At 38.3% G+C, this 17,859-nt stretch overlaps 4 protein-coding genes and 1 pseudogene across 4 annotated transcripts; all 5 read right to left on the bottom strand.

Annotated features, from left to right (window-relative positions):
* Positions 1–2,687: 2,687 nt before the first annotated feature.
* LOC132192223 (UDP-glycosyltransferase 73C11-like) lies at positions 2,688–4,643 on the bottom strand. The gene is made up of 2 exons (XM_059607497.1): positions 3,669–4,643; positions 2,688–3,597 (listed from the first exon to the last, which is right to left on the bottom strand). The coding sequence occupies exons 1-2, from the start codon at positions 4,471–4,473 to the stop codon at positions 2,888–2,890; spliced, it is 1,515 nt and encodes a 504-aa protein (XP_059463480.1). The 5' UTR covers positions 4,474–4,643; the 3' UTR covers positions 2,688–2,887.
* Positions 4,644–4,991: 348 nt separating this feature from the next.
* LOC132192132 (UDP-glycosyltransferase 73E1-like) lies at positions 4,992–7,044 on the bottom strand. The gene is made up of 2 exons (XM_059607369.1): positions 5,838–7,044; positions 4,992–5,748 (listed from the first exon to the last, which is right to left on the bottom strand). Exons 1-2 carry the CDS (start codon positions 6,897–6,899, stop codon positions 5,329–5,331), a joined length of 1,482 nt encoding a protein of 493 aa, XP_059463352.1. The 5' UTR covers positions 6,900–7,044; the 3' UTR covers positions 4,992–5,328.
* Positions 7,045–8,596: 1,552 nt separating this feature from the next.
* Positions 8,597–10,550, bottom strand: LOC132192179 (UDP-glycosyltransferase 73C4-like). The gene has a single exon (XM_059607434.1). The coding sequence runs from the start codon at positions 10,392–10,394 to the stop codon at positions 8,706–8,708; it is 1,689 nt and encodes a 562-aa protein (XP_059463417.1). The 5' UTR covers positions 10,395–10,550; the 3' UTR covers positions 8,597–8,705.
* Positions 10,551–10,594: 44 nt separating this feature from the next.
* Positions 10,595–12,385, bottom strand: LOC132192180 (UDP-glycosyltransferase 73C10-like). Its single transcript, XM_059607435.1, has one exon. The coding sequence runs from the start codon at positions 12,209–12,211 to the stop codon at positions 10,718–10,720; it is 1,494 nt and encodes a 497-aa protein (XP_059463418.1). The 5' UTR covers positions 12,212–12,385; the 3' UTR covers positions 10,595–10,717.
* Positions 12,386–14,015: 1,630 nt separating this feature from the next.
* LOC132191527 (UDP-glycosyltransferase 73C25-like) lies at positions 14,016–15,883 on the bottom strand (annotated as a pseudogene).
* Positions 15,884–17,859: the final 1,976 nt, after the last annotated feature.

The raw sequence follows: 17,859 nt of genomic DNA, 5'->3' as shown, positions 1-17,859 counted from the left end.
TGTTGTCCCACAATTCTTTGTTAATCCACAATTTTTTGAAGCTGCAAAAACCACCACAGAATTAAGTGGGCAGAAGAGTTAAACTTAAAATCTAAAGATTCCAAGGTTTGTCTTCAATGGAATGGAATATCTTGCCTCACTATTTGTCCTCTCACAACATATCTCGATCGCAAGGTGACATCTGACAGCTCGGAGTCATTTTTGGTGCCGCACATGCCAGAAAGAGTTTAATTTAGTCTGGGCCCTAAAACAATCAATTATGCCAGCTCCATATATTTTGAAGTCTAAAAGGACATATTTATAAATATATTTAAAAGTTTATAATTTTTTTTTTTTTTTGGAAATTGTGGGAGATATTGATTTATTGGCACGAGGGTTGTTAGGCACCTCAACACTTTTTTTTTCAAATTTTCTTTTCTAAATGATTTGGACCTCACATTCATTTAAGAATATATATATATATTAAATGGTCCAGATCATTTAGGAAAATAAATTTTGAATGTCTAGTATTATCCTATTGACATTGCCACCTTAGAGAAAGTTATATACTTATATGTGAAAATAAGAAAGTAAACAAGTCGACATTTTAGAATTTATATACATTGAAAACTTTATGAGGTTGGAGGCCTTAATTATTAACTTTAATAGAAATTTCATTCTTTTATGAAGGGGAATTGTACATATTAGAAATTTTTTTTTTAAAAAATGATTACACATGTCTAGATCGAGTAAATAAATGATTATAGAAAACTCTAAATTAATTAATTATTTTGGGGTAATATATAGCTTCTTTGGGTCCTTCATCTCCTTCATCCATCAACTGATCTATACCTCTTTTAACTTGTTCCTTTTTCATCACAACCTCAAATTTCTCTTCATCTCCCCACTGCACAGCAAACTGAGCCCCTAAACTCACACCAATCTTCAACAATTGTACTACAAACTTTTCGTTATAAAACTGTTCAGCAAACAGTGGCCACGTTATCATTGGCAAGCCGGCAACCACAATGAGTCAAGAACCCCTCCAACTGCAAGGGTGTGACAAAATCAACACCTGTGGAGCCCAACCTGTAATAGGTACTGTTATAATATACTTTAGTTAGTTGAGAAGATTATAATACAGTTTAGTTAGTTGAGAGTTAGTTGAAGTGTTAGTTAGAGGAGGATGTATAAATAGTCTGAATAAAAATGTAATCGGTAGTTTTGTAGACAATTGTTCATTATAAACTTGGAGGATGAGTCCTCGAATACTCAATGAGATTTATGTTTCCTCGAAATACCTAGTTCAATAGTCAATTCATTCATTATTTCTATTATTGCTCTCTTTCCTTTCTATATTTGCATTCATTAACAGCTATTATAAGAACAGAATTGTTACAAACAGAACTGTTACACAACCCTTAATCAAAAGGCCTCTCCCTTTCACCCTTTCCCCAAACTTAATTTTCTTCTGAAATCCATTTCTCCAGCTCTTCTAGCTCTATCAATTGACAAAATTCAAATTTCTCTAGAGGGAAGGGCGTCAATGCTTTCGCATCCTTGAGGCAATCCAACATCAGCGTATGGAAATTGTACTTGGAGAAGTTGGCTATGAAGTCCCGCGTCCGAGGCCCGATCTACGATCGGTTTTGTTAGAGCGGCGTTGAGGGGGGTGGTGATTATGGTGGCGGTTTTGTTTTTGCTCCAAGAGGGGGAGCAAAACAAAGTGAAGGGTTTTGTTTTCACAAGCCATTAGAATCAAGGGGAGTTAGTGGAGACATTGAAGAATTATTGTATGTATGTACGTACGTAGTTGAAGTTTTCAGATTCTAATCCCTTTTTTTTTTTATCAATCATTTCCACCGAGAAATGAAATGGTTGAATTTTTGTTGGGTGCATCGGGGCCGTGTCAGCAGCACATGGGCGACGCGAGAGGCTGGTCGGGCGGACCCCAAATGAAATCAGTGGATGCCAGTTTGGTGGGCTTCAAGGCAGTACTTCGCACATGCCATTTTATTTCAAGTCTTGAGTGATCACTTTGAGTGGAGAAAGGTTTGTGTTAATTAGAGTCTTAGTATGTTATATTATAAACTCACTAAAAAGACTAGGCATTAATCTCGCTTATAAATAGTATCAGATCGAGCTGATAATAGTGTGCAGCAGGGTGGAATGGCGTAGGTAGGAACAAGGATCCTTGTAACAGGGACAAAGGTGCAAAGTACAAATATGAACTAGGACTTTAGGAGTAAGGGCCAAAAGTTCATGATTACATAAGCACAAATGAGAGCTAGTCTCAGAAGTAAGGACAAAAGTAAGTACCTAGCGCGGGCAAACTCACATATATAGCTCAAAGGTGCTCTTGAAGGGCCTATAAGATTGAAAAAAAAACTTTAATTTGAGGTTGAGGGTAGCAATGTGGTGATAGATTCACATATGAGAGAGATTGTTGAGTATTCACATGTGAGTATAAAAAATGTTTGAGCCTACATTAAAAATATGCCATTAGTGGGAATGATTAATGTTGCATAATTGGGTTCAAACCCTCGTGCTTAAGTTTTTGGGTTGAGTCTATCTTAATATATACTATATCAACTCACTATAAAACTCTACAAAAATATGTTATTCTCCCTAAAAAATGAAAAGGAAAAATCCATCTACAGTCTCCAAAATAAAAGTGAAGAAGGTGATCAATAAACTAGTATGAATATATTAATGTTCAGAGTGCCTTGCTAATAAGTGCCACTTTCTCCCTCTTAAGATTTCCTTTGTAAAACAGTTCCACTGGTTAAGCGAAAAATAAAGGATAAAATTACACAAAAAAGAAAGAATAGAAGAAGTCCAGGATTTGAATTTTGGGTGCTACCCCAGACAAGCTTCGTAGGCAATCATTCTTACTTGTCTTAGTTCCTTAGATGTAATCATGATGTACATTTGATTGCTTTTTTGCCAATTGCATGATGTCTTCAACAAGTAATTTAACGTTGAGATAAGAAGATCCCCCCTCTCCAATTGCCTTCTTTGCCATCTGTGCAAGCTTTCTTGCTCTTTCTCTTCTCTCTTCTCTTTCTTTTCCTTCACCCATTACCCTTTCTACAGCCTCCTTCACATTCTCCTTCTTCACCAGCACCCCAAACTTCTCTTCATCCCCCCAATACATGACCACCTCAACTCCCACCCTCACACCAATCTCCAACACTTGCACCACAAACTTCTCATTGAAAAACTGTTCAGCAAACAAAGGCCATGTCACCATCGGAACGCCAGCACTAATCCCTTCCAGCGTCGAATTCCATCCACAATGTGTTAAAAACCCACCAATTGCTGGATGCGACAAAATCAGCACCTGTGGTGCCCAACCCCAGATCAAAAAGCCTCTTCCTTTTACCCTTTCCTCAAAACCATCTTCTGATAACAAAGTTTCCATTTCTTCTCTTTTATATCCACCTCGTATAACCCAGATGAATGGCCTATTCGATGCTTCCAAGCCTAAACCGAGCTCTATCAATTGCTGGGGTGGAAGCCGATTTAGGCTTCCTAGACACGCAAAAATCACAGAATTCGACGGCCGTGAATCAAGCCACCTCAAGCACTGGTTTTCATCCGTAGAAGCCTTCTTACCTATTAAAATATAAATTAAATGATTACATTTATTTAATTTTTTATTAATTTAAATGATAATTTAACGTTACCTCTTTCTGACATGTCCGATTTCTCCTTGTTGCAGAGAGATACAGGGCCAATGCACCATATTTTTCCTCCTATAGTCTTCCGATATTCTTGGAGATATGCTGGTTCCAGTTCCTCGTAACTGTTGACCAGTAATCCATAAGCTCCTGCTTCAGCTTCCCTTATCTTTTCACGAATAATCTTCATATCTTGCAGGTTGGAGCCTGGATTGAAGGCTCGAGGAAGCTGAGCTCTTGTGAATTCGATTCGATCCGGCAACCCAGGCACTTCAAAAAGCTCTGAACTTGAAGCAGTTGCGTAGACTTTGGACTTGTGTAAATTGTGGGTGCACAAGAGATTGAAGCAATTTGTACCATCGAACAAAATTCTAGGAAGACGAAATTTGATGGCGGTATCAGCCGTCCATGCGAGGTTTTTATCAGATATTATGCAGCTTGGAGAGGGTTTTAGCGCCTGATCTTCAATTAGCCACTGCTCTAGCGGTTGCTGCAACATACTCATCGCGGTGATGAAATTCTTCATGAAATCTGGCGAAGGGAGAGAGTCCTGATTCTCACATCCTTCCGGCAAGCCAGCCTCTACACATGGCAGCTGAAGCTGGAGAATTCGGATGGACAGCCCGGATTTCACTGCGCGGTCGACGGTGTTGGTAAATCGGACGGCATTGAGCGGCGTGGTGATTATGGTTACTACGACGTTGTGTTGTGCCAATATTTTGGCTATGTCTATCATGGGTATAAGGTGGCCTTGGGACATCAAAGGTATCAACAGAAAGTGAAGCTGCTGGGGAGACTCTGAAGAAGCCATTGCAATCTGGGTGTTTGGAGATCAGAATATTGGTGTTGTTGAATGTGAATATTGTGATCATACTTGGTTTTATATTGTCGGTTGGCCCATTCTTTTGGTGTCCCGTGTCTCCTTTCTGTTTGTATTGTTTCTTTTCGTGACAGTGACGTAAGAGCGTGCATAAGCTTATAGAAGAGACTTATTTATAATTGATTTTATTGCAAGCCATGTGAATCATGTTGATCTATGAAGGATTGGACGATTGTGCAAACTTCATTGAACTTCAGTTGGTGCCTGGCACTTTGGGCATGAATATGATTATTACTATTTTATTTAACACGCTGGCATATGACATTTTAGACCGCGTTTTATAAAAACGCTGGAAACGGAAACACTGGCTTTAACCCTTTTTTTTTTTTTTTTTTTTGGTATTGTAGTGTCTCCATGGCCGGGAGGGATTTTTGAAGTCCTATAACATAATTGTATTTTTACATGTGATAGGGAGCATGATGGATTTCTTTGTAAAATGTGGGTTCACTAATGCTGTCCAAGTTAACAAAAAATCATAGTTGCGAGGGCTAAGTGAAAGGATTAGATAGATTAGAAGGTCAATTGCAATTTTCTAAAGTTGAGAAGGGGCACATTGTAATTTGTTTTGAAAAGGGTAAAGACTAGTTTTCCCTTAATCATATGACTAAGGATAGTACGTACGAAGATTGTAAGCAGCATAAGATGGACTTCCCAAACACATTTCAATCGTACTGTTTGATGCAACAAATTAAAGACATCCAATTCATGTGGCGCATGCAGTTTCTTTTCAATGTCGTCTCTTTATTTGCCTGATTGTAGTTTTAGGCTCCCATTGGCAAGCACGTCTTAGCTTAATTTGTTGAGAATGGCATGTTTCCTGATATCTTCTATCAGCAGTGTAATATTATGGTACGAAGATCCTCCTCCTGCAGCCTTGTTTGCCATATCTGCAAGCTCTCTGGCTCTTTTTCTTCTCTTCTCTCCTTCCCAATCACCTTCATCCATCAGCAGCTCTATGGCATTCTTTACATCCTCACTCTTTACCAGCACCCCATAATTCTCTTCGTTCCCCCACTTTATAGCATGCTCAGCACCCACACTCACTCCAATACTCAGCACCTGCACAACAAATTTCTCATTGTAGAATTGGTCAGAGAACAGAGGCCATGCTATCATCGGCACTCCTGCACATATCCCTTCGAGTGTAGAGTTCCAACCGCAGTGCGTCAAGAACCCTCCTATGGCTGTGTGAGATAGTATCAGTACCTGATAGAATATAAATTAAAAGGATTAAATTCTTTCATTTATATAAAAGCTGCTTTAAACTGCTGGGATAAACGGTGATTTAACTGTACCTGTGGAGCCCAACCGCGGATCAAAAGGCTTCTTCCTTTTGTTCTCTCCTCAAATTTTTCTTCTGAAATCCACTGCTCGAGTTCATCTGATTTGTATCCTTTTCTTAGAACCCATATGAATGGACGGTTGGAAGCTTCCAAGCCCAGTCCTAATTCAATCAGTTGCTTAGGCTCAAGACAACTGAGGGTTCCTAGACAAGCATAAAGAACAGAGTTTGCAGGCCATAAATCAAGCCACTTTATGCACTGGACTTCATCTATGGAGGATTTGTTGCCTCTTTGAGACTTATCTAAGGTATCCTTGTTGTACAGTGACACTGGGCCAATACACCAAACCTTACCTCCTTTCACCTTTCTATATTCTTTGATATACTCTGTTTCCAACTCCTCGTAAGTGTTGAGAATTGTCCCATATGCTGCCATTTCTGCAGCTTCAATTTTCTGGTGTAAGTCGCTCAAGTGAATCGTGCCTGGATTAAAGACTTCGGGTAATTGAGCCTTAGTCAACTCTATTCGATGAGGCAAACCGGGCACAACAAAGGACTCCGACTCAGAATTAACCTTCTCGTGAATCCTGGAAACACTTATGCTGTGGGAGCATGTGTTTGCGAAGCAGCTTGTCCCATCGAAAACCAGCCTTGGAATCTGAAACTTACGAGCAGTGTCAGCTGTCCATGGAATATATCTGTCGGAGATGATGCAATTTGGACGAGGTTGAAGCTCTTTCAAGCATTGCTCAACTGGGTATTGCAGCATGCTAATGGCGTGGAAGAAATTCTTGGACAGCTCTCGTGAGGGGAGGGCATCTATGTTCTCACATCCCTCCGGCAACCCGGCCTCGGTGCATGCAAACCGGAGCTTGAGAAGCCGGACCCGGAGCCCCGATTCGATGGCTCGATCAATGGTCACGTTGAGTCGGGCGGCATTAAGGTGTGTGGTGACGATGGTGACAGTCACGCCACGCTGTGCCAATATCCTGGCCATATCTACGGTGGGGATAAGGTGGCCCTGTGCCATTAACGGTATGAGAACAAAGTGAAGCTGATCGGGTTCGGAATCCATTGTTGCGATCTGGGGTTGTAGGAGGGAATGGTGTTGAATAGATAAGTAGCAAATTTATTGGTGTCTTTACTCTTTTTGGAGAGCATAGAGATCAGAAATGGAGTTCAAAACTCATTTTCTTGGGTGTTTGATGATGTTTGACTAAATGCGGTTACATCTATGAGCAGAAAGAGCCAAACAATGTTGCAACACGAACCAAGATAGCATCTTGCTGTAGCACGTTGAAAGTGGCCTAAGTGGATGGGGTTGGCTGGAGGCGTGCTAACTGTTGAATAATGACTTGATTTTACAAGTCTTAATGGTGGCCCCAATCATTATGAGGTGGTGTATGGTAAATGGATTGCCTAGACGCTGTAATTTTTTTTTTTTTTTTTTTGACATATTCACATAAAAGGAGATGAAAGAATTCAAACTAGTGACCTTCACTTTATAAGGCGTAATTTTCAGCCCATTGAGCTATTTCTTGGAGACTCTTAAACACTGTAGTTAATGTAAATTGATGTGAAAAAAAGTAATAATATTTGATATAAAAAAAATGAAAAAAATGGTATGAAAAAGTGAAAAAGTTTAATTTTATAGTGATTTTTTTATTTGAATAATAATAAAAAATAAATGATATGATATAAAAAGTAAAAAAATTATAATGTTTTGATGTTAATTTAAAAAAAAAAATGGTAATAAATAGTAACGAGAAAAACCTCATCTTATCTTCAATTTGGAGACTTATTGGTTGTGTTTGCCAAGAGACTGGACCTAGAGCCGATACTGTAGTGTATTTTTTAAAATATGTGTTTGATTGATTTTAGTGAAAATGTTTTGTGAAAAAAAGTAAAAAAAAAAATATTTTATATGAAAAAATATAAAAATTTTATTTTGTAGTGATTTTTTTTATTTAAATAATAATAAAAATGATTAATATGTTATAAAAAATAAAAATGTTGGAATTAATTTTGAGGTGAAAGACATTTTTTATTTTGCGATTAAAGAAGAGGTCCGGTCCAGCCCTTGGCAAACACTGCCATTTGTTCTCTCTCTCACGTTGCTTTGTCTCTTGAGTTGTTGCTTGGTTTATCGAGCTTCTTCTAGAAGCTTTGAAAGCAAGCTCTTGTGGTTGAGTAAAGGAGAAGACCACTTTCGGTGCTCATTATTGAGCATGCAGCAAGATGAAAGAAAGGAGTGTTGCGGTCACCCTTTTGATACCAATTCTGTTTTGCCCTTTGACGCCCCTTTATATCCTCTTGCTCTAAGAGAACATGGAGCTCAGCTTGGATTCGCATAATATCCCCCTATTCTCACAACTCCCCCAACTGGGCCGTCTTAAGCTTAATAGCTTTTGCTACCAATTGAGGTTGAGATGATGCATCAACAAATCACATGCCTCATGAATTTAGGCTTTATGGCCTATGGCTTGTTTCCTAATATCTTTCATTAACAATGTACTATTGAGGTAAGAGATCCTCCATTTTTTTTTTAAACATGGAAAATATAAGTATGCTAGCAATATTGGGAAATCCTAGAATTGGAAATCTATAAGAAATATGGAAAGTCAATACCAAAATAAACTAAAACCAAAGACTCGATCAAAATAATTTGTTGTCTAAGTTGGAGAATCGTCAAAATAGTTATGTTTTCCAACATTGACCAAAACAAGTATACCACCATATTGCCGGCACCAAATAAAGGCAAAAAGTTATGGATCAACTTTCTCAACAACAAGAACAGAGCTATCAAAAACAAAAAACAAAAAGACAAAAACAGAGGAAATTGAGAATGCTCTTATAGTTGAGATAATGCATCCACAAATGTCTAATGACTTAAAGCTTGATGGCCAAAGGCTAGTTTCCTAATATCTTCCATTAAAAATGTAATATTGAGGTAAGAAGATCCTCCCTCTTCTGTTGCCTTCTTTGCCATCTCTGCAAGCTTGCTTGATCTCTCTCTTCTGTCTTCCCCTTCTTTCCCTTCACTCATTATCTTTCCTATAGCCTCCCTAACCTGCTCCCTATTCACCAAGACTCCATACTTACCTTCCTCTCCTAAAGGAACAGCTATCTCATTCCCCACTCTCTCCCCAATCTTCAACACTTGTGCAACCAACTTCTCATTAAAAAATTGTTCTGCAAAAATAGGCCATGTTACCATTGGCACGCCTGCACAAACCCCTTCCAGCGTCGAATTCCAGCCGCAATGTGTCAAAAATCCTCCAATTGCAGGGTGTGACAAGATTAGTACCTGCGGAGCCCAGCCCCGGATCAAGAGGCCTCTCCCTTTTGTCTTCTCTTCAAAGCCATCCTCTTTTATCCACTTCTCCATCTCTCCATTTTCATCTCCTCTAAGCACCCAGATAAATGGCCTGTTGCAGGCTTCTAAGCCTAAACCAAGCTCTATTAGTTGTGAAGGTGGAAGGCGGCTAAGGCTTCCAAGACAAGCATAAACAACAGAGCTCTGAGGCCATGAATCAAGCCACTTCAGGCACTTGTTTTCATCAATTGAGGAGTTGTTACCTCTCTGCGCCTTGTCCAAGTCTGCCTTGTTGGACAATGACACTGCGCCAATACACCAAACTGATCTATCGCCTTTTGCCTTGCGATATTCTTTAACATATTCTGATTCCAACTCCTCAAAACTATTGACCACCACGCCATAAGCTCTTTCCCCAGAAGCTCTTATCTTTGCATGAAGATCTCTAAAATCTTTAATGCTCGGATTCAAGCTAGATGGTAGTTGTGCTTTGGTTAATTCAATTCGATCAGGTAAACCAGGCACTGTAAAGGGCTGATTTGAACCAGAAACACTCTCGAGAACCTTGGATGATGCGTGTAGATTATGACAGCACAAAAGATTGAAACAACTTGTCCCATCAAACAAAAGTCTTGGTATATGAAACTTGTCAGCAACATCAGCTGTCCAAGCAAGATGGTTATCTGCTATTATGCAGCTCGGGCAGGGTTCCATCTCTGCAAGTAATTGTTCTATCGGTTGCCGCAACTTACTAACAGCAGCCAAGAAGTTTCTGAATAAGCTGCGTGAGGGGACTGCATCCATATTTTCACACCCTTCTGGCAAGCCGGCTTCATGGAGTGGAAATTGGAGCTGGAGAAGCCGGATAGAGAGCCCGGATTCATTGGCGCGGCTGATGGCTGGTCTGATCCGGATGGCGTTAAGGGGAGTGGTGACTATTGTGATGATAGCACCATGTTGGGCAAATAGCCTGGCCATGTCAGTCATAGGAATAAGGTGTCCTGGAGACATCAACGGGATCATCACGAAGTGAAGCTGGTGGGATTTCAACGCCATTGCTATATGGGGAGATGGTTGCTGAAATTGGATCAATACAGAGATAAGAATCTCTCTTGTGCGGTTGTGCCTCTTTCTTGGTGCATTGGATCTTTTAATTAAAGACATGTTAATGTGCGTGCTTCGTTGGATTGATTGTAACGTTTGAGCATGTGACGTGTCGATGCCATAAAACTGTGTTTGACGCATTCTGGCCATGTGACATTTTGTCTCTTCTAATTACTTTGTCTGTCGTGGTTGCAGCACTCGCGATGAATAATATATATGCAATGCAGGATTAGTACAACAATGAGGTAACATTCAACCATACTCCTGTCTGTCTTCAAAAAAGACTACTAATAAATATTTCAAAATACAAAATATTTTTAAAACATAAACTCCAAAAAAAAAAAAAAAAAAAACACCTTTAGAAACTATTATATTTATCAAACTCAACCAAGACAAAATTAGCAATCAACAATACGAACGTTTTTATGTGATGGAAGGTGGAAAAAAAAAACTCTTATCATTTGAGTTTGTAATTAGGCTGATTTTCCACAGCCTGCTTGCTGCATGATATCTTGAATTAGTAGTGTCATGTCTATGTGAGAAGATCCCCCATCTTCAACAGCTCTCTTTGCCATCTCCCCGAGCTCTCTTGCTCTTTTCCTCATCTCTTCTCCTTCCTCTCCTTCATCCATTAGCATGTCTATGGCTTCCTTAACATTTTCTCTCTCCACCAACGCCCCATTCTTCTCCTCCTCCTCACCCCAATTTACAGGATCCTCTACGCCAACCCTCACACCAATTTTCAGCACCTGCACTACTAGTTTCTCATTGATAAACTGGTCTCCAAAGAGAGGCCATGTAAGCATTGGGACCCCAGAAGATATTGCTTCTATGGTTGAATTCCAACCGCAATGTGTAAAGAACCCTCCAACTGAAGGATGCGACAATATCAGTAATTGTGGAGCCCAACCCCGAATCAAAAGGCCTCTCCCTTTGACTCTTTCTTCAAATCCATTTTCTAAAATCCACTTTTCCAATACTACTGAGATTTTTGCTTCCCTAATGACCCAAATGAATGGTTTTTTTGACTCTTCCAATCCCAATCCAAGCTCTATCAACTGGGAAGGTGTTTGATTACAAAGGCTTCCAAAGCAGGCATACACAACAGAGCAGGGTTGCTGAGAATCAAGCCACTTCAAGCATTCATATTCTTCAATGGAGGCTTTGTTGCCTCTCTCAGCCTTCCATAAGTTGTCCTTGTTACAAAGTGAAACAGGACCAACACACCAAACTTTACCTTTCCTTGTCCTGCTATATTCTTTAATATATTCTGGCTCCAACTCTCTGAAAGTATTCACAATAGCCCCATACGAGGCTAGGTCTGCTGCTACCATTTCCTCGTTAAATTTTTTCATTGCCGGATCTGGATCAGAGGAAAAAGCTAGCTGTGATTTAGTGAACAAATGATGGCCAGGCAACCCTGGCAAGACAAAGTAGTCTGACTCCGAGGATGTCATGCTCTCGACAACCTTACTGTGAATGCGTAAATTGTGCAAGCACAAGAGACAGAAGCAACTCACTGTAAGGAAAGAAAATCTTGGGATGTGAAATTTGCAAGCAACATTAGCTGTCCACGGCAAGCACAAGTCGGAAAGTATGCAGCTTGGTGGCGGTGACAGCTCCTCAAACAACTTCTCCACTTGCTGCTGTAGCATGCTAGTTGAAGTGAAGAAAGTCGGGGAAAGACCATTTGAAAGAAGATCATCGATGGTATCACACTCTTCTGGGATTCCTGCTGCTTGACATGGGAGCTGAAGCAGGATAACTCGAATATGGAGACCAGATTCAATTGAAAGAGGCATACTCTTTTCCAAAAGGGCTGCGTTATGTGATATGATGACTACAGTGACAGTCATGCCCTGCTGTGCCAGCATTTTGGCCATGTCTATCATGGGAATCAGGTGGCCTTGGGCCATTAAAGGAAACAAGATGAAGTGAAGCTGGTGGGATTGTTGATCAGAAGCCATGATACTAAACAGATAAGATTCTTATTGTTCTTTTATGTCCAGATGAGATTTGGGGACTCTCTGTATAATTTGCTGGTGATGCAAGACTACTTTAGATAGATTTTTGTTTGGTGGGTATTTTCCGATGCAATGGAAGGTGTAGGGTAACATGATCATCTTTATAGGGCAATAAAAATATCTTTGTAGGTTAACCAAAGTCATGTAGACATGATATCTTTATATATAGGGCAATAAAATCCGCTAGGAAATCATTACAATCCACTCAAAAAGAATCTAAAATATCCTAAGCTTACTAAAAATCCCAAAACAAATTAAATAAAGATTCGTAATCTTTTAACAAATAAGAATTCTTGCAAATAAGGATTTCTTGAACAAAGATTCATAATCGATTTATAATCACAAAAATACTCCTAAAAAAAGTAGCAAAACATAACAAAATTTATGTAAGCAAAAGCCAAAAACCGTTTGACATATACAATGATAATTTTTTAAGCAAGTTTTGAGTTAATTTGATCAAGTTGTGGATAAGTTTAACTAGCTAAACACCATGATAATTTTTTAATTGTAATTATTATCTTAATTGGGCTGATCAATCAATTTGCCTCAGTGAAAAGGCCAAATATTTGTTAGTTTATTCTTACTATATTGCAAAGCACATGATTATTTTTGTTACTCCCACCTCTCCAAATTTTAAAAAGAAACAATGGCGACCCCTCAAAAGGTTATCCCATTGTTAGCATTTTCTATTAGGTTATATCTCCAAATTATGCCTCTTCTTAGAATGTGAGATTATCAGCCAACGTAAACTTGAGTTGGCTGCACACATCTGCAAGAGCGCAGGAGAATTTGCTCAAGCGCAGTACCAAATAAGTTCTCAAGTCGAGTGTGATTGACCGCAACTTGAGCGTAGTATCGAGCGTAGTACCTAAGAAGTTTCAACTCGAGTGTGATCGAGCGCAATACCAGAAACATTTATAAATTTTATGTGCAGCCAACTCAAGTTTAAGTTGGTTGATAGAGATCACACTTATGCATCAATACTATAATTATATTTAGGGGAAAATTCACTTTACCCCCTTAAAGTTTCTGAAATTTTTTAATTTGAATCTCAAAGTTTGAAAATTGGTAATGTACCCTCTTAATGTTTCAAAAATTTTCAATCTAAACCTTCAATTACTAATTTCGGTTAAATTGGACGGAAATAAAAAAAATAAAAAAATAAAAAACCTGAAGGTAATTACGTAATTTCACAGATTTCCGTTCAATTTGACGGAAATTAATGACGGAAAGTTTAAATTGAAAATTTTTGAAATATTAGAGGGGTACATTGCTAATTTTTAAACTTTAGGGTTCAAATTGAAATACTTCTGAAATTTCAGGAAGGTAAAATGAATTTTTTCCTTAAATTTATATTTTATAAATTCTGGTGATGTGACCAAAAGAAAAGGGGGAAAGAAACAAGTACAAAGTCCAGCATATTATAAAAAGAAAACTGCAATTACAAATTCAGGTCACACACAAAAAGAGAAAGTTTGTGCTTGTGTGACCAGAATTTGTACTTGCAGGCCGGGCGCCCATTAATTAGAGAAGAAAACTGCAGGTTGAAGTTAATTTATGTTATGATATTGTAAGAGATGGTGACACTAAATCATTGATGATACAATGTGAAGTGGAAAACTGCCTATAAATATATATATATGCTTAAGGTTTGCTTTTCTAAGCTTCTTTCATATGCAAGATAAGTTCCAGTTACATGATGTGTTTGAAGGTAAAGATTTAAAACAAAATATAAATGGAAAAATAGTTGAAGCAACAGGAAAAATGAGATAAGATAACAAACTCAAAATGAATTTAGCAATCAACAATCTGCACTTTGATATCAAGAGATGAAGAGAAATAATCTCTAATATAAGTCTGTTAGGTTGATTCTTCACAACCTGCTTGTCGCATAATTTCTTGAATCAGCTGTGTTATTTGGACATGAGAAGACCCCCCATCTGCAACAGCTCTCTTTGCCATCTCCCCAAGCTCTCTTGCTCTTTTCCTCCTCTCCTCTCTTTCCTCTCCTTCATCCATTAGCATGTCTATGGCCGCCTTAACACCTTCCTTTTCCACCAACACCCCAGTCTTCTCTTCCTCACCCCACTTCACAGGATCCTCCACCCCAACCCGCACACCAATTTGTCGCACCTGCACTACAAGTTTCTCATTCATAAACTGGTCTCCAAAGAGCGGCCATGTAAGCATCGGCACCCCAGCAGATATTGATTCGATGATTGAATTCAACCGCAATGCGTTAAGAACCCTCCAACTGAAGGATGGGACAATATCAGTAACTGGGGAGCCCAACCCCGAATCAAAAGGCCTCTCCCTTTGATCCTTTCTTCAAATCTGTCTTCAGAAATCCACTTTTCCAATTCTTCTTTGTTTTTTGCTGAACCCCTTATGACCCAAATGAATGGTTTCTTTGACTCTTCCAAGCCCAATCCGAGCTCTATCAACTGGGAAGTTATTAGATTACATAAGCTTCCAAGGCAGGCATAGACAACAGAGCAGGGTTGTTGAGAATCAAGCCACTTCAAGCATTCATATTCCTCAATGGAGGCTTTGTTACCTCTCTCAGCCTTATCTAAATATTCATTGTTACAAAGAGAAACAGGGCCAACACACCAGGCTCTATCTTCTCTTGCCTTCCTATATTCTTTGACATACTCTGGCTCCAGCTCCTGGAAAGTATTAACCAGAACCCCATATGAGGTTAAATCAACTTCTATCATTTTTTGGGCATATTTTTCAATTTCTGGATCTGCGGCTAAAGCCATTTGCGATTTAGTGAGTTCAATATGATCAGGCAAGCCGGGCACGACAAAGTATTCAGACTCCGAGGATATGGTCTCGTGAGGTTTGTGAACACGTACACTGTGAATGCACAAGAGACAAAAGCAGCCTACTCCGAGGAACGAAAGTCTTGGGATGTGAAACTTGCGAGCAATATCAGCCGTCCACGGCAACAACATGTCGGAGATTATGCAGCTTGGTGATGGTGCCAGCTCCTCAAGCAACTTCTCCACCGGTTCTTTCAGCATGCTAGTTGAACCGAAGAAATTCTTGGCCAGATGTAGTGAAGGGAGCTTGTCGAGATTGTCGCACCCTTCTGGTAGTCCTGAAGTAGAATATAAATTAAATGAGTAAATTAATTAATTTTTAAGCTTTTTATGCTTTTTGGGATAAGGGTGAGCGTTGGAATATAAATTAAATTATAAAAGCTTAAGTTAATGGAAAATCACCTGCTTCTTGATAAGGAAAGTGAAGTCGGATGACTTGGATTTGGAGACCAGACTGAACTGCACGAGCAATGGTTGGTTCGAAACGCGCAGCATTATGTGTTGTGGTGACAACGGTGACAACCACGCCTCGCTGCGCCAGCAATTTGGCAATGTCCATCATTGGAATCATGTGGCCTTGCGCCATCATTGGAAACAAGACAAAGTGAAGCTGCTGAGCTTGAGAAGCCATGGCTTATATCCTGTGGTAGACAAAGAGATCTGTGAGAGACAACAAGATTTAAAGGACTCTGCAGTGACGCTTTGGTGATTTGTTGGAACTAGTGACTTATATTAATACTAGTGGAAGGCCAAGTAGACGGGAGCAGATTGAACACGGAGCGGGAGCTAGGGTTTTTCCTTAATAAGGAGTATTTTGGAAATTTTTTTAATATGTACTTATTAGTAGGGTTTAAGATTTTTCTTTCATATATATATATATATATATATATATATATATATATAATCCTGAATCATTAAGAGTAAAATATATAATCGCCTTTATGTGGACGTAGGCAAATTACCGAATCACATTAAATTTATGTCTGAACTTTTTTTCTTTCCGATTTTATTTTGTTTATCAATTATTGTGGATGATAACAACGTGATGATGCATGAGCTTACATAAGAATATTTGTTTGTTTGGAGATGATGTGGATACTTTACAGAATCACAGGGCCACCGGCAGAAAGTGCAACATTGATTCGTCAAAGATGCTGGGCAGTCTCTCCAATTATTACAGAAGGTGTTTGAAAATAATAGTCTGCATGGCTAGCTGCCAAGGTTGGCACAAAATGATTTGAATCAAATAAAGAAATAGTGTAACGAGCTAGGATCCTTCCAGAAAATCCAATCAAGTATAGAGATTGTTATATATTATCCAATTAACCCAACCCATAATTTGTTTTCACGTTTAATTGGTAGTTTAAGAAATATTATAATGCACCGAAGACAAGATCTAAGATGCTTGATTAATGAAAAAGATTAGATCTAATTAAGATTTTAAATTAAATTTGATAGATCTTATGACGCCAAACAAAATTAGAATTGTTCTAATGTGTGATAATAGATAGAAACTAAGGATTGAAGTTAAGAGACTGTTTAAAAAGAGAGAAAATAATAAATAAGAAAGAGAAAAACTCTAGCCACCTCAAAGAAACCGAGGATTGTTGAAAATTTGAAATATTATTCTCAAAACGGAAATACTGAATTAAGCCCACAAGCCATGCTTAATTAAATAGTTGAAACATACCGACTTGTTGCCAAAAATGGAAAAAGTATAATTATTACATCAACTCAAACTGAGAAATAAAATAAAGATTCTGCCAAAAATCTAACGAAATCTGGTAATAAAATCACTACTAAAACTAGAAAATAAATATTTTCTAAAATGGTAAAATAATAAATGACTTCAAATAGAGATTCGAAGGGAAAAATTAGTGGATTTTTGGCTTGAAAATAGGGCTCATCAAGCATAGCTCTATTCCCGTCAGTTTTGTTGGATCGAGCTTTTAACCATCTCATTTGAAAATTAGTTGGTGTCTAATAAAGAAAGTCAAAGTCTTTTATGGCATTTGAAATCGCACTCTGCAAGGTATGCTATACTCACGCACAAATAGTTACTTGTGAATAGTATTACTATTCACACGTCACTATTTGCACGCGAATAGTAACACTATTAAACGTCACTATTTTATGAATAGTTAGGGGTGCAAAGGCGGTTACGGTTAGCGGTTAGTGGCAATAACCGCTAACCGTAACCGCCTTAGCGGTTAGTAGATTTTACTAACCGCAACCGCTAACCGCCTAGCGGTTAGCGGTTAGCGGTTAGCGAAATAGATAACCGCCCGCTAACCGTTTTTTTAAAATTGGGCTTTTTTTTTGGGCTTTTTGGACTTATTTTTTTGGGCTTTTTTTTACCCTCATTTTTTTTTCTTGTATTTTTAATATCTTCTTGGGCCCAATTGCTATAAAAAGAGCCTATATTGAAAAATCAAATATATTTGACCCAAAATTTACATTTACTTGTACTTTAAAAAATTTTCCTTAAATATTAAATCATAACCGTTAATTATTTAAATTCTTATCATATGTACTTATAATCTTTTTTCTTTGAATTGAACTTAATATCTAATGGTAAATGGTAATGTTCAAACTCCTAAATCCTAAATTCCTAAAGTATCTAATAATGCTTTAATTAAATTGTAGACTTGTAGTTATAAGTAATATATTGTTTAATTCAATTGAATCAATGTGATTATCATTGTACATGAATCATATGATTAACTTGTAGACTTATGACTTATGAGTTATGTCATATTATAT

This window comes from Corylus avellana, chromosome ca9 (genome assembly GCF_901000735.1).
Source record: "Corylus avellana chromosome ca9, CavTom2PMs-1.0".
In the NCBI taxonomy this organism is placed as follows: domain Eukaryota; kingdom Viridiplantae; phylum Streptophyta; class Magnoliopsida; order Fagales; family Betulaceae; genus Corylus; species Corylus avellana.
Note: the sequence above shows the minus strand (reverse complement) of the source record. Positions and strands in the feature narration are given on the sequence as shown.